Source organism: Anthonomus grandis, chromosome 1 (assembly GCF_022605725.1).
Source record: "Anthonomus grandis grandis chromosome 1, icAntGran1.3, whole genome shotgun sequence".
Classification (NCBI taxonomy): Eukaryota; Metazoa; Arthropoda; class Insecta; order Coleoptera; family Curculionidae; genus Anthonomus; species Anthonomus grandis.
The window spans coordinates 45,733,459-45,750,948 of NC_065546.1; the positions used below are offsets into that span (position 1 = coordinate 45,733,459).

The window sequence follows — 17,490 nt, forward strand, 5'->3', positions numbered from 1 at the left end:
CCCTTCAGTCTATTAGGGTCATAAAGCGAAACCAAGTCAACGTTGTTATACATTTGGTCTTTGGCATTGACATCATATGCGTCCTTCATGCGATCGCTGCATGTTGAATAAATATGTGCATGTGAATAAATATGTGCAGTTGGATTGTGAACGAAATCCATTCTTTTATGCAGCTCACGTAGTGTTCCCCAACAACATCAGTTCCTTACGTCTGCCTTGCTATTGAACCAGTAAAACCTTTTCTTTAATTTTTACAAAGTCTTTGTTAGTTACTCCAAGGTGTCCTGTCACACCGGCATGGATTTCGTCTAGCAACTCCCAAATCCGACATTCAGGCCAAACGATTTTTTCTCTTTTCTCTTTGCTATCGTCAACCATTTTTTGCCTCAAGAGTCCATCTTCGGGGAAATTAGGGAGTTTCATTGTACCCAAAATTACTTGACATTGTGAGAATATTTATCAAATTTTTCTCAAGTTAGCTTTATCTTCTTCTTTAAGCAGCTTAAGACTATCTAGATATCAGAATCTTTCTCTTGGTTGTTTATAAGATCCCCATTTTGCCAAATATCATTGAAGATAGTGATTCTTAACAATTGATCATTTTCCTTCTTTGCTTTCCGACTATGTTTGCAGTCCTCTGGACAGCCTCTTGTTATCTTCTTCTTCAATCTGCATTTCCATGGATCCTGCTCAGTGTTAAAGTCTCCTGTAGCCTCTCCATTCATCTTACTTGACACTCAGGATTCCTAAACTGAAGGAGCCATTTTAAAGCTGCATGATCAGTTCGTAGCACGAACTTTCTCCTATACAGGTAGTTATAGAGGTGCATCCAAGTGCTTTGACAACAGCTAGCAAATATCGGCGAGTGAAGTAATAGTGACGCTCTGACTTGAACAGCGTCTTATCAAGATATCCAATGATCTTTTCTTCTTGGACATCCTGGATTTGGAACAGCACGGCTCCTATACTCACATTGCTAGCGTCAGTATCCAGTACAAAATTTTTTTCAGGGAGAGGATAGATCAAAATAGGTGAGCTTATTAGAATATCTTTTAGGTGATCGAAGGATTCCTGACAGTCTTGGGAGCATTGGAATTTTTGTCCTCCTTATAGCGTCGGTAGTAGTGTATAATGCCAAGAAGCTGCGTAGCTCATGCTTGTCTTTGGGCACTGGCCAATCTTTGATGGTTTGAATTTTTTCCTTGTCACGCAACTCCTTGATTGGAAATTACCTGATCCAGATACTGCACAGTTCTTTGAAACAGATTACAATATTTATTTGGGCTTAACCTTAAGCCAGACCCTCGTAGTCTCGGGAACACCTCTTCTAGATTTTTCATGTGGTCCTCAAACGATTTTCCTACCACAATAATGTCCGGAGGGAACGATATGCGGTTAAAATGCATTTATTATTATCAGTACCACGTACATACGCATAACTATGAACTGCCCTGTTTTTTAATTGTAGAAGTTCAGTCGGAATATCGCTCTTATTTTTGCGGAGTGTACCAACATATTATGTTAAATGAAAAGTAGTCATCGGCAGTCACAATTTTTTCAAATCTATTTATTGGTTTAATGAGCCTTTTAATTATTATACTACTTGCATCATTTGATAATTGATATAGACCAAATGCCTGTTTTCGTCTTTGGACAATACATCTGTAGGCATAAAATGTCCTTAAAAGAATATACAGCTTCTATCTATCGTTACAGACTGATGTGGAAAATAACTGCTTGTGCAATTATGTACAAAAGTCTCAAAAAACATTTCAGAAAGCTGCAAAATGGTTAATATTAGGCCGTTCTTTTGGGGGTAATACTGTTATCAACCCGTAGAGGTCTGACATAAGAATATGGAAAAGCTTCTGGGACATTGTAGCTGGGAAATAATCTAATAATGATCCATTATTCCACAATTAACTTGCATGTTGACTCCCTTTTAAGCTGTCTTATCAAAGTAAGCCAATCAATGCAATGAGTTCCTCTAAGTAGGTGGATAAACAATCTCAAGGACGTCCATACGATTATCTCATTTTGTCGAGTTTTTGGTTAGTGTGGATCACAATTTGGGTTAAAACGTCAATTAAAAAAATATTTTCCAGCAACCTATAATTTCTTTTGCTTCGTTTGCTTTTCTGGTCACACCTGGTACTTAATTATCACAAAACATATCACTCGTGGAAGGTCATCCCAGTATAGAAGGAGCCGCGTAGGCGTGAATTAGTTGACAGTTCACTACAGTGAAATTCGGAATATTGGCGCGATATTTAAATTGCATATAAATAGTAGTAAATAAATATTTCTAGTAGCCGTACGTGATCGTGTTTAGTAGTGTGGATGTGTAGAGATAAATCAATTGACTATTTTTGTACATGAATTATTTTAATTCACACCTAATGAACGGTAAAAACGCTTCAATATTCTGTTTTCGTGTTTTACGTTGAGATTCATAAGATTTATGTTTTAGTCATTTCGTACCGTTTTATTCTGACAAACAAAGGTACTTTTAATAATCTTTGACTTCTCGCTATCTGTGTTATAAATACTATATTAGGAAGCATTATCGTCAATATCTAAACAAGAATTTGTATCAGAACTTATTTCTCAATTCTATAAATTATACTATTTTGCTTTAGTTCTTGTAGACTCGCATAATATTTTTAAATAAAAATATATATATGTTAAATATTCAAAGTTAAGTTGAATATAATAGCAAGTTGGAAATATATATATATATTTTCGTGAGTGCAAGATAAAATTACCACAAAACAAATGTTAAGGGTTCCTAAAATCGTATTTATTAGGTACTTGATAAAATAATTTAGTTAATTTTAAATCAAAAAACTAACCGAAATATTATACAAAAAAACTATTAGTCGCGTAAATAGATTTTTTGTAACAGCGGAGCTAAAAAAGACAATGTGATCAGATGTAGTACAGTCAATCTGTATTTTTTTTTTTTAACTATCCAAATCGCTAATTTTTTGAGGGTCGATTCTATTTCCGAAGAAAAGCTTAAGTCCTCGGAATTGAGAGTCTCACCCCTCCCCTTTTTTGGGAAACTCAAAAAGTTTTTCAAATCGATTTTCCAGCTAAACAGCGAGTCATACAGAAAAACTTATTGAACATAAAATGTAGAGCTTTTTGTGCTCTACAATTCATCTCATGGGCCCGAAGCTGTAGAACCGAAAAATTCGAAAAGTTAGAGGGCGCCAAAGTCACCAAAAATGACTTTTTTCATTTTTTCATATTGGATAAACTAAATGAATCAGGGTTCGAATCAATGCAGGCTTTAGAGGATGCGGACTGTTCGATTGTTCAAAGCGCTCTTGATCATTCTGCTACGCATGAGTGCGCAATTATCGTTGGCGAGGACATTGACTTGCTGGTTTTGCTCACTGCTAACGCTACAGTCGACTAACAAACTTTTTTATTGAAGCCTAGTAAAGGAAAAGTCCCAGAGCGGTTGTATGGACCCAGCAGTTTCAAGTACAACGCGGCTAGGCCACACGTGCTTTTAGCATTCAGTGGATGCGATACTAAGTCAGCTCCATTCACGATCGGAAAAGCGAAACTCGTGAATTTACTTGAGAGTAATGATGAAGTGCGAGAACATGCAGAAATTTTTAAGAAACAATTAATTTTTGTGGGTCTGTATCTTGGGAATACTCAAAAAGATAAGCTGTCAGAGTTACGCTACAAGAAATTTGTGCAGGCAAAAACTAAGAGCAAGGTAAATCTATGTGCGCTACCACCATCCGTCGAAGCGGCAAACCTCCACAGTCGCAGAGCCTACTTGCAGGTGCAGTCGTGGTTGGGCCACACTATAGATCCACTGGAATGGGGGTGGGAGAAGACAAATCAAGGACTGAAACCGGCAGCGAATTCGAAAGATCCAGCGCCAGAATCGATACTGAAAGCAATTTCTTGTGGATGCAAGACGAATGACGGCGCGGCAGCCTGCGGATGTCGCAAAGCAGGTCTTATATGCTCTGTTGCTTGTAAGTACTGTGCAGGAGAAAACTGCAGCAACGTTGCCCCAATATATTTGGAAGAGAATGACGTTGATGATTTACCTTCACAAGTTTTCAAATTGCCAAAATACCCAAGCCCCTCAGAGAACCGAAATGCAATGGACGAAGAAGGCACATCAATGTCGGATACATCTTCCAACTGCTCTTTAGAATTAGATGAAGTTGAAGAACCACCAAAAAAGAAATCGAAAAGAAGAGGAAGACCGAAAAAAAATTGAAACAAATTTTGTATGCTTTCGAACTATTTATTGTATAATAAATTTTTCGTAAACTACCTTGTCCCACTGTATTCTCGTTATGCTTTAAAATTTAAAAATTCAATGCGTGGACGAAATGTCGTGTCGAGTGGTCGCAGGCGACCATAAACGATGTTTCAAGATAAATATTCACATTCAGGTAAGTGTTCAAATAAATATATAGTAATATGTTAATGGTGGAATAGCAGTAAAAAAGTGGGGAATAAAATTTTGCAAAAGTAATGCTATCAACATGTACTATGCAATTATTCAGTAATCAATTATCATTACATGCATTACGCAACCATAATTATTGAGGCATGTCACTTTCACAACTGCAACGCCCTCTGCTTTTGTTGTTATTGGTGCTCCGTAAACCATGTACCAATTTCTCATATCCCTTTCTACTAAATCATTTCAATTATTCATTTTGTGCAAGTTAAAGAACATTTAATCTATGCAAATTTCATTTTCGTGGACTTACAGCGCCATCTGCATGCCTTTTTTCAATTTGTCAAGAAGGGTAAAAGAAATTTTGTTCAGGTTCTACTTTAATTTCATGATGCGCAAACGTTAGGCGACGAAAAACAGCTTTCGCCAAACATCTGAGGCTGGCTACATATACGAAAGTAAACATTTCGGTATTAAATGCATTATATCTCAAAAACATTTTAAGTTTTTCTGCATGACTCACTGTTTAGCCGCAAAATCGATTTGAAAAACTTTTTGAGTTTCCCAAAAAAGGGGGCAATTGACTCTCAATTCTGAGGATTTAAGCTTTTCTTCGGGAATACAATCGACCCTCTAAAAATTAGCGACTTGGATAGTTTTTAAAAGTTCTGGCCTTTTTTAATTACAGATTGACTGTACTAATGCGCGTAACGTATCTTAATAGTCTTCAAAAAATTAACTGAATTTTTTATTACTTTATATAAATCTGAAAAGTACATCCTAAAATTGCTAAAGATTACAAGACATTACACAAAAATTGGATGAATCTTAAGGAAATTGAAAAAGCAGTTACAAATGGGCGAAATTGGCTAATTTAAAAATTGTAAATTTCAACAGATTCTGAATATTTTTTTCCATAAATTTCTAGTAGTTTTAGGAAATTTTAAAACATGAGATTTGCTGAATTTTTAACTATTTATAGGTAATGACAAAAGTCCTGAAAAGTTGTAAAACGCAAGAAATTTAGAAAAATTCTTAGTGAATTTTTTCCACTAAATTTTCTAGTTTTTACGGAAATTTCTTTCTTGGTCATTTTTCTCTTTTTCCCTCACTTATTTTCTTTACCAGTTAACCCCTACAACACCAGAGTTTAGATTTTTTGAATAAATAGAAGATTTCGATTATTTAGTTAATCTGAAAAATGTGCTAAATAAAACCGATGATTCACTAACGCATTTCCAAATAATTTTTTTCCATTCTTTTGTGTCTTCCTAATTCTCATAACTATTATATAAAAACAATAGAAACACAAAGTCATTAATCGGAGATAATGTGAATAGTGAGAAACACCTCAGTTCTATATATATGTAATTAATCTGTAGGATAATATTTATCTTGGTATGTTTTGTTTGCAAATTCAGTTGTATATAGCGTTTGATAATTCACTGTTTCAGGGATTTTTTTTATTTGTTTTGCTGATTAAATTAAGCCCATAATGTTTATTCTTTTATTCTTATATAAAATCAGAGAACGCCGAATGCATTTTACTCTTAATAGGACTAGAACTTTGAATAAATGATTATTGCAGAATGAAGGTTTTTATAGTGGTGACTATTGTTATTTTTGGTATTCGTGATGGCAGTTCAAATATTTTGGGTAAGCATAGGCAATTATATCTCATGGAATAGAAAACTTTTTTTAGATAGAACTGTAAAATTTCTGATAAGCTCAATTTAAGATTCAAATGAAAAAAAAGGCTTTATTTATATTTGAGGGGTAAAAACATCAAAAATGTTGCGCAAAATTTCGTTGTATTGTGCAACATTTTAGCATTTTAATTCACGTAAATAAACTATGAAATATGAAAACACATCAAACTTCTAAAATAAATGCCTGGAATAAAATCCAAGTTATAGAATCAATATAAAATTCAGTAGGTTCATCATGATCCAAGTTAATACAAGAAAAATTAATAATGGTTATTTCCACGAATGTCTGTTATTTCTGTGAGATTTGAGGGATGGTATATGAGATGTTCCAAATATATTCTTGTAATATTCTTGACATGTGTTTCCAACAGTTTTTTAAGAAATCACCATTCATATAAATATTTTTAAGCTGAGAAAGGAATAAATAATTTTTTACTGGTTGACCTTAGAATTAATGGTCCTTAAAAATCGTCACCAATAACAAAGTATTCTTATCTCAGAAGTGATATTATTCTTGATATCTGTTACGTAATATTTCTTGATTCTTTTATGTACCAAGCAATTAAGAAATGTTTTACCCTAACGATTGCAAAACTTTTTTATTCTCTCGTCTCTGATTTGGGCAAAGTAAACTAGGTTTTGTTTTTATTTATCTTTTTTCCCGTGAATTTCCTATTTTAGGTACTGGAATATCAATAAATGAACAGCAGTCTATCGTCGATATCCACAATAACTACAGAATAAGTATTTGCAATGGAACCTTGTTTGGGCAACCTCAAGGATATAATATTAAAAAGATTGTAAGTAGTATATCGTACCAAAGTCTAAACTAATAAATTAATAAAGAATTCCTATAAATAAAGTTTCATTGTCCCAATAATGTAAAGACATAGTAAAAATATTTGAAAAATGTACGTTTTGAATAGTTGGAATATCGTCAGATAATCCTTTAAAGTTCTTTACTGAAATATTCTACCTAAATATTTTCAGAAAATCCTCAATATATCATCAAATCTCAAACTTTTCAGAAATATGATGCCACTTTAGCTGAAAAAGCCCAAGAAATCGCCAACAGTATGACGTTCGCCCATGTTTTAGTAAAAGACGGTAAGATTTACTTTAATTTTAGAAAACAACGAAGCCTATTTGTATTCAAATAAAAATAGATATTTAAATTAAAAATTCCAAAAATGTTTTTATCTAATGCTAATATTTTGAACCCTTTTGTCTTATTTGCGCGTAAATTAGTTACACAAGTTGCCATTTAGGTCAGATTATATGAAAAAATTAATTAGTAAAAATACATCAGTAATTTTTAATTTAATATTTTCTAAATGGTTAAATTGAAATTCTTTAAGATCGTTGGAGTGTTGGTCAAAATTTGTATATCTTCAAGTCCACTGCACCAGGTGCAGCTGCGTCATGGTCATCTGCTTTATCTGCCTGGTTTGTTGAAAATTCTTATTATAAATATGGTACCTGTTGTGGTACTGCTGGCCATTATACACAGGTTAGCAATGCCTTGAGGGCTTAATGATTAATTACAGTTGAAATAGTAATTTTTGTAATTTTTTAGATGATATGGGATAGCACTGAATATGTGGGATGTGGATTTACTTATTTTTATAGCGACAGCAGTAAATACTCCTATCAGAAGTTGTATGTTTGCAATTACGGGCCTGCGTAAGTATTCTATGGTAGTTTTACATAGATGAAGTTATTTATTACAAAATACACATAGCTTACCATGTTTAGTAGGGTATAGTATAAACATAAAAGTTGATGATAGTTTCTTATAGATGAAATGTGGAGTATACTTTTTTATTACGTTAAAAAAGCTTAAAAGACCATATAAATTTAGATATAGGATCTTTGGAGCAATAAAAAAAAATTTTTAGAATTGCGTTTTCTTTTGTCAAATACCCAACAGTTTTTTTTTTTAATTCTAAAATTTTTTGTAATGTCAAAATTCTTTTTACCGGCATTTAATCAATTTTATCTTAGCCGTTATAAGAAAATTTTAAAATTCCAAATTAATATTAACTTTTAAGCTTTTTTAGAGAAAAGAAATTGCATGATTTTAATTTTCGTACGGTCAATATTAAAAAATTTAAAAGCGGTTTCTCAAAATTTCGTCTTTTTTCGAATATTTTCAAGAGTATTTTTCGGAATGTTGAAAATTATGTAACAGAATAAATTGGGCAATTTAACTTTATCTCTTTATATAAAACCAAAAAAATTTAAGAAAAAAATCAATTTTTTTTGAAATATTTGGAATAAAAAAAATCTTAACTGCATTTGATTACAGTAAAATTTTATAACAGTTAGTATTTCAGAAATCTCGAAAGAATTCTCAACATTTTAAATTTTCGCTTTTTTTCCGAGAATAACCGGTATTTATACAATTTTATAACATGTGAAAATTCTCAAAAATTTCTTTTAATTGTTAATATATTCCCTTTAATACCTTTCGGGAATCTTCATTAAATTTTCTTAATTTTTATTTTTTTTGGAAAAATATTGACATCAATTTACGAAAATTATTTTTAATAATAATAATGATATATAATATTTTTTTTAAGCATATTAGCTACATATAAAAGCAAAAAAAAAAGAAAATAAGAATAATAATTTAACATATTTAAATACACCTAAAATTAAAAAAATAATAATAAAATGAATAATTATAATACCCTATACAAAAATATCATTCGAGACCAAAAATCTGCCCTTACCAACTTTTAGTAGAACCAATTGAAAACTAGTAGTAATTATATACAGGGTGTCAATTTGAAAACTTCCCACCCCTATTATCTCGAAACGGGTTAGGTTTTTATAAAATCGCTAGGACACGTCGATTTTATTATCGATTTTAGATTTGAGTGCTGCGTTGCCAAGTTAGGGTTATTTAAACATTGTTAAATTACTTATTATTAAACATTATTCCTGTAAGTGTTTTAATTACGTTAAAGCTATGATTTGCATTGAAACATGTTATTTAGGTTAATATTATTTTTACTAAACATTTGCATAGCCGTTACAATTATGGTCTTTACAAAAGCACGCCTAAAATTTATTTTATTAACACATCTACTTTAAGAGGTGTTCAAAGTGTTCTCCATTGTTCTCCAAACAAAAATAAAGTCTATTCTCAAATTCTTCCCGAACATTCTGAAATACCTCTTCTGGAATAGCCCTACTTGCCTCTGTAATTCTTCTTTTTAAATCTTCGATATCATCAGGCTGAGTTTTGTAAACAACCGATTTTATGTGCCCCCATAAAAAAAATCTAACGGCGTTAAGTCTGGTGACCTAGCAGGCCATTCTATCGGTCCCCTTCTACCAATCCATTGGTTAGGGAATCTGTTATTCAACCACTCCCGCACTGGCCGAAAATAATGCGGCGTAGCTCCATCTTGCTGAAAGTGTAGTTCGTTTTCTTGCAAAATGTTACCAACTTGATTTTCCAGTTCAGTTGTTATCAAAGGATCAATTACATCTTCAAGTAGGTGTAAGTAGAGCTCTCCAGTTAAGTTTTGTTCAATAAACAACGGTCCTATAACAGCATTTCCAAGAATACCGGCCCAAACATTAATTTTTTGTGGCCGCTGTGTAGCACCCTCTCTGAAAATGTGGGGATTGTCCTCACTCCAGTATCGACAATTCTGTCTATTGACATGGCCGTTTAGGAAAAAGGTACATTCATCACTGAAGCAAATGTTGCTTACCACAATTGCACGAGTGTTTATTAAGTTGGACATAATTTCGCAAAACTCTATTCTCCTATCAAAATCGTCCTCATGAAGTTCCTGTAAAATTTGCATCTTGTACGGATGATATTTATGTAACTGTAATGCTCGTCGTACAGTTTCATGTGACATTCCAGTTAGACGTGCTACTGTACGGAGAGAATTGGTGGGTTCTGCAACGAATGTTCCCAAAATCTCTACTTGAGCATCTTCGTTTAAAACACGCCGACTTGCCCTTTTTTTGTTTCCAACTGAACCCGTTTCATTAAATTTAGCTACTACCTCCAAAATGTATCTGTGACTTACATTACAATTAGGATTTCTATTATTAAAAACTTCTGTCGTTCTTCTTGCGCATCTTCCTTGCTCGCCATAAATAAAAATCATTTCAATTCTTTGCCTAAGCGTGTATACCATAGTAACTAACAATAACACACAAATTATCGAAATAAATTTTAACTGATTTAAATACCTAGTGACATTGACTGGTAGGAAAGTTCACTAAATACTATTTTAAATTTCGGATCATATCATCGAACTGTATTGAGACGAATTCCATTGCAAACGAAAATAAAGAAAAAAAATTAAATGTTTATCTTTCATGACCAAAAGAATTTGTCGGATTGATAAACACTTTCAGTGAGAAATGCACCGGTTCGCTTTATGGTCAAACACGTTCCAATAGAAATCATAGCTTCAACGTATTTAAAACACTTACAGGAATAATGTTTAATAATAAGTAATTTAACAATGTTTAAATAACCCTAACTTGGCAACGCAGCACTCAAATTTAAAAAATAAGGTGCCAAAATGTAGAGAATAAAAAGTTCTTTCAAATGAGGTATCACTCAACCCCTATTGCCATTTAAGATTTTTGAGAGGGAGGTTCTGAGGGGTAGGGGGTTGAAAGAGGCAAAGTGATTTCTGCATAAAAATTGTTCCCCCTCGATAATAAAATCGACGTGTCCTAGCGATTTTATAAAAACCTAACCCGTTTCGAGATAATAGAGGTGGGAAGTTTTCAAATTGACACCCTGTATAAATTTATCATGGTGCTACGCAGAAAACATATTTTACAAATTTAGCATCCGATATTAGCATGCTTTATGTAATGTAAATATGAGTTGAACCACTGTAAAACTGATTTCTTCCATTTTGATTTTTTAAATGAAGGGTTTCTATTTATTGTTTTAAAAACTCTACGAAATACTGCCAAAATACTGCTAGAATTAAATAACCATTAACAATTTCCTTATTCCGATTACTAATCTTTACAATACCAGATTTACATGAGTGGTAGACAAAAAACCTGATTGGTTTGTTGCCACAATCTTATTATTATTGCAGTAAATTTCAAGTAGCTTTTTTAGAATTAACTCGAGTAATTTTTCATAAATAGAGACAGTATTCATTGGCCTAAACTCATTAGCTAGTTTTGTATTTAAGACTTTAGGAGCTGGTAAAATAGTAGTTTCCAATTTTGAGGAAGATCGCCCATTTCTAAGACATGTATTAATTATGTCTAATAATCGGTGGTCTACTATGTCAAAAAAAGCACTCTTTTCGAAATACCACCTTTAGTATTTTTGATTGTTCTTATTGGGCATCTTAATTCCTTCAAAGTCGTGCATTCAAATTTATCAAATATATTAAAAGATAGTGTATTTGCAAATATGCCATCAACCTACGATAATTGAGGTGTATTATCTACACTGCTGATTATAATATTTATTAAAGTTTTTTCTGCTTTTTTTTTACCTTTTTGTAAGTATCATCTCTTTAGGTAAATAGATTTTTTTCTTGGTATTGTTTATTATTATCCTTTTCTATTTACGGACTGAGATATTTTTTGAGTGAATCCAACGAGTAAATTTAATTTAATATTTTTCCCTGTAAAATGTATCTTTCAGTAGGTTAGAATTGAAATTACTTATTTGAATTAAATAGGTCCAAAAATCCTAAACTTAGTACCCTGATTCTGAGGAGGATGATATTGTACACTACAGAGATATTTTAATCTCGCAACCATTAATTCCATAGATAGCCTTCAAAACATTAACGTTATCATCTTATTTTTAATACCAGTTCTTATCAATATAATTACTCCCGCAGTTCTTTTATTTCATGTGGTGTGCATTGTTCAATTTCTTCCTCGGAAGATACATGTGTTTCCGATAATAACAAAATCTTTGGCTTCCAAGTGTTAATCATGAATACGAGATTACCAATTCGGTTTTGAGAAACAGTGAACCAAATATATGTGATATATTATTTGGTTCACTGTTTAATATATGTGATATATTCATTATTCACGTATTAAATAAGGAAGAAGATACACTATATACACACAATACGCCTGTTCCAGACGATATACCCAAGCGTCGTTTACAAATCGCCAAAAACTAGGCAATCCGCTATACACACACGTCAAACGTCAGCGTCGTCAACTTGATTACCGTTATTCAACATATTTTTTGTTGGCAACACTAAAAATGTTCAGAGTGACCAACATCAAAGGGACACAACCACTATAAAAATGGCGGCCTCCAGGCAGTGGTCATTTTTGGGTATCGTGGCCATATGCATTAGCAGTCCAGGTATATTTATTAAGTTCGTGATTAACATACTTAAATATGTTGACATCATCTGTCAATTGCCATCACTGTCATCTCATGCGTCACCACTAAAGGCGTATTCTCACTAAGTAGATTCTCGTTTTAAAACTACGAGTTAGTTCTACGAATAATGTTGAATTTAAAACTAATTCAATTTGATTGAAGTTAATTTTGACTAATTACGTTTGCCACTAGTTACACTTACACTTATATAACAGTAACATTTTCTCCGAATGTTGTATTGGCTGACTGACTATACTATGGGTATTTTTTTTCGCTTCCACAAGTCAGAATAACATCTCCACTTTTTGTATTTGGTCCTATAGACATTCCAATACCAAAGCCTGCAGGATCAACCTCATTTTTAAAAACTTCTCTATTTTTTTTGGCATCATTAGAATCACCTTTTTGCTGAACCACCAATGCTCTTCAATGTTGTCACAGTTGCATAGCTCTTATTTGATGGCGGGCTAAGTTTCAGACAAGCTAAGTCACCTGGTTTTATTTACTAATAATCCAAGGGTTTGCATAATTGGATCAACAGTAAGTTCGACATTTTCAGATTTCCCGTAGAAGAAGTTACTACACTCTTCCACAGGTTTTGAATCATCGAACGTAGATTCACAATTAAAAGAAATATTCGGATCAGAAAATTTTTAATAGTTTTAAAGATTGTCAAAAACTCAAAGTCTCTTACTTCTTGAAAAATCTTGAGTGAATTTGGAACTTTCAAAATTTTTGCTTCTTTTTTAAAAATATTGGCAATAATTTTCGAAAATTTATTTTTTTCCGGGGAAATTCAGAAATTAAGCGAGTTTTTAACATTTTAAAATAGATATGAGGATTCTCAAAAATTTCTATAGTTTTTCGAATATCCCAAAAGGATTCCAATGTTTTAAAATTTTTGCGTCATTTTTGAGAAATAACCGGAATCTGTAAATTTTTTTATCATATTTGAGCATTCTCAAAAATTCAGATACTTTTTCGGAAATCTTGGATGAATTTATAAAAATGTTTTTTTTTTCTTTATACACAGCAAAAAAAAACACAAAACATCTTTTGAAAATTATTTGTTATTTGTTTATTTATTTTTCTAGGGGAAACTGGGTGGGATCTCATCCTTACCAACGTGGACACAGCGGCTGTCCTAGCTTCAATAGAAAACCTCTAAAACCACAGTAGTTTTAAATTTGTTCTCTGTAAGGGTGGTGACTATATTTTGTCTGCATTTGTATAATAAATGTGTTTATCTTCATAACTTTTTGCATTATCTTTTATATAAACAACAAAAATTAGTCAGGAAATCGTAAATAACATCTGAGAGACTTCAATATTGTTGAGACTTCAAGTGCTGTTAATGAATAAATATTTATAACTATAGAGGTCAAATAAAACAAACAGTAATATAAAAATATTTATTGTCTACATCTATTTCTATAGACTTTAAAAAGTAATACTTAAAGAATAAAAAATTTAAAGCTTTCCTTCTATCGCTAACTCTATGTGTAATCATGTACATTCTACGAATGTAAACTTATTTAAAATATTATGTTTTAGCTAGAAAAATATAAGAATACAAAATATTATCTTAAACCATATTTCAATATGGCATGCGTTTGGTATTGTTTATATATATAAGAATAATATACAAATAATAAATGTTATAAACAATAATAACAGTTTAGGTAACTATTAGCATTAAAATTTTGTTAAAACACAAAACTTATTTTTAATAACAATTACTACAGTTTATTAAATAGAAAGAGCAAATTTTGACTGGCAAGGAAGCATAGATGGCATTCAACGTTGAACCAAAAATCGATTTAAAACGTCTTAGGATTGAAATAATATGACGAAAAAGTACAATTTGGACCCACGTTGAGTGCCACCATCCATTATATAATTTTCTATGTATTTTCTTTATGAGGATACTGATAGTAATTTACCATAAAGACTGTTTGCCAGTATATAAGTTGATTTAAAAAAATGTCTGTTGCTTCTTGAGAACTTCATCTATGAACTTTAATTAATATTATCAGCTTCTAAGTCAATTATTTTTGCCTTTTTCAGTTGAGAGTTTTTACCATATTATATTCGTTTAAATTTTCATCACTTTCTGAGGAAACTTAAAATAAACTGTAAAGCTAAACTGTAAATGCTCTTATTAAAGACGCTGATTCTTTTCTAGGACTTCCAACAGATTTCGCTATTCGACTAGTTGAAATGGCTTCTCAATTGTGAATACTTATCACTATATGAAGGCATAATGACTTTTTCTGGTGCAACGAGATTTTGATTTTGATCCCAAGCAATCTCCACTTAAAAAGGCAAATATTTTGACCCTGTTATAATGCAACAGACATTAATTTTTCTGCACCTAACAAAAGTGCCTACCATCCTCTTTCCGGATTAAAATTAACTATATAAATTAATCACAATGCTTTAACTGCTATTTAGGTACACTTATAAGCGCTTCTCTTACTCCTCCTACGTTTAAGGCAGGCGAAATTACTTTAATAGCGGCTGATTCTGTCCAGTATGAAATTAGAAATTCCGAAGTAATAATTGCTGGGTTTTGCTGAAAACATATAATAAATTAACGTGAGGGTTTTATACACCACTGATTTATTAAACCAGTCTCTAGCTTTAAGATGATTTAAACCATATGATGTACCTGAGATAATGATGTACATCAGGTAAGTAAGATGAATGAAATGACGAAATTTTGAGAATACATTTTTCAAAAAACTGAAAAAAGATGAATAATGTGCTTAAGATGACATATCAGGTATGATGTGCTCATATCCGTTTAAATATTCGCGCCACAAACCAAGAAGTGTCATTTACATATCGTCTCCTAGATGGCGCTATTGCTCAAGATTTCTCTAACCGTCAGCTCACGTTGTTTGGCTGTTATGTGCATTTATTTATTCTTGTTGCTCGAAAATATTGTGTTGAGAGCATATGTATGAAGTTTATATGGCTTATATCGGAATCGTAGGTGACCATCTTGCTTGGCAAAACTCAGAGAAATGACGTTGTTGACATTGACTGATGGAACGTCATTTGTCATATCATTTGAGTTTGTTTTTCAATCATAAAACATATCCCTTCTAAAACAATTTCTTATATAGAGCATTCCGAACAGACACTTTGAGTTCATTTTTCAATCACATTTTTAGTTTGTTTTTCAATGATAATAGTGGCGCACATTGTTTATAATGTTGTTTAATAATAATGGGTGGTGCTACCAGAAACATAATCAATAATATTTTTTATAAGTAGTATAGTTTAGAATGACTATTATTAGGAAAGTATTCGATTATAGAGCATTTAATTTTTTGATTTTTATAAATTTTGTGATTTCTGTTTACAAACTCGTAAACTCAGTGGTTGTTTTTGAAATTAGTTAAAAAAAAAAACAAGAATTAGTGGAGTATTTCATTTTGAACAGAGATTTTTTGGATTTACTACCACTGATTCGAGAAAATTGGCGTATCAATTTGCCAAAAAGTCAGAATTAGCTAATCGATTTGACGAACATAAACAAATAGCAGACTGGGACTGGTTAAAATAGTTTAGGAAGTGCAACCCTTCCATCTCATTGAGGGTTCCTACAGCCACTTCCTCCGCAGGAGCAAGAGGTCTTAATAAGCCTCAGGGGATGAAGTTCATCTATCTTTTACGACACTTGATAACTGATAATGAAACGACATTTAACAACAAAAAATTACAACATGGACGAAACAAGCGTTAGCACCGTCCAAAAGCCGAAATTTTTTGCTCAGAAGGGAACAAAATAAATTGGTGCATGAACAAGTGCAGAACGAGGCCTGGATGTCTCTGTTGCTTTATGTGCTAATACTGTTCGGAATTTTATTCTTCTTTATTTATTAAGTATAATCCCAATACTTTGAATGGTTCATCCCCAGGCACTTTGCAGGCACTATGCTAAGATACTGGTTACATATTTGGTGGCTTATTTGTCAAATGGAATGAAGCATTTGGTCAGATCTAATGCCTGCAAAGCTACAAACAAATTTAGGACAAAGTTACTCTGATACTCGATGGCCAGAGTATCCACAAGAATCTAGAGTCTCTGAAGTTTGATAAATCCAATGGAGTCATGTTGCTGTGTCTGCTGTCACATTGCACCCATCGGATCCAACCACTTCACGTGTCATTTATTGGACCATTGGATTCATACTACAACCGCAAGATGAGCACTTAAGTAAAAGCTAACCCCAGTACAACTTTAGGGCTTTGCCACATATTTTCGACTATGACGACTGGATTTGAAAAAACACAGAATTTATCCAATTATCCATGTAGGGGTTCTAGTCATTTGTTTCTGCTCAGCGAAGTAACTGACAATGTTATTGAGATGGAAACAGATGACGAAAAATGCGAGAAGAAAAATTAGGAAGATATTTCTGGAATTTCTGTTTTGAGTACCACCCAGAAGATATTAAATTATATCCCTGCACTTCCGAAAGCGCGGCCTACGGGGCGAACAAGAAGCACGAAGAGACGAACGTACTGGCTTCCAGATTCTGAAAAGCTCTTCTTCTATGGACGAAGTTAAAGCCATAGTCCAAGAAAGAGAAGCTTTTATGTAGAACGCTGATGATGACTCGGATGCTACATGAATTATATAGTAAATCGAAGTTAGGAGAGCACTGGGATGGTGCCATGCTCTTTTTCCTGATGTTTTACCAAAAGCTCAGACGTTTAAAATTGTGAATTATGCACCGATAATTAGATACCTCAATTTAGAACCATGGACATGATGATGTTTAAATTTTTTTTCAATTATTGAAATTTCTTTAGTATTAGAATTTACTTTGTTGTTTTGCAAATAAACGTTTCTAATATATAACCTTAGATTTATCATCTTTGGATTTTCAAATATTTGCCTTAATACAAAAAGTACGTCATCCCAAGCACAATTCACTTAACTCTTATGGCATGAC

The 17,490-nt window shown here is 32.4% G+C and overlaps 2 protein-coding genes across 2 annotated transcripts in view; one reads left to right on the forward strand and one right to left on the reverse strand.

Annotated features, from left to right (window-relative positions):
• Positions 1 to 5,934: 5,934 nt before the first annotated feature.
• On the forward strand, positions 5,935 to 13,775 carry LOC126740576 (cysteine-rich secretory protein 3-like). The gene is made up of 6 exons (XM_050446656.1): positions 5,935 to 6,100; positions 6,835 to 6,953; positions 7,182 to 7,260; positions 7,512 to 7,663; positions 7,730 to 7,836; positions 13,615 to 13,775. The coding sequence occupies exons 1-6, from the start codon at positions 6,034 to 6,036 to the stop codon at positions 13,697 to 13,699; spliced, it is 609 nt and encodes a 202-aa protein (XP_050302613.1). The 5' UTR covers positions 5,935 to 6,033; the 3' UTR covers positions 13,700 to 13,775.
• A 143-nt stretch (positions 13,776 to 13,918) lies between these two features.
• The window catches only part of LOC126740544 (venom allergen 5 2-like), a 34,013-nt gene continuing 30,441 nt past the window's right edge, over positions 13,919 to 17,490 (reverse strand). Inside the window, exon 8 of the mRNA XM_050446628.1 lies at positions 13,919 to 15,095. Within this exon, the coding sequence (XP_050302585.1) occupies positions 15,031 to 15,095 (65 nt within the window). The 3' untranslated portion in view covers positions 13,919 to 15,030. The remainder of the gene's footprint in view (positions 15,096 to 17,490) is intronic.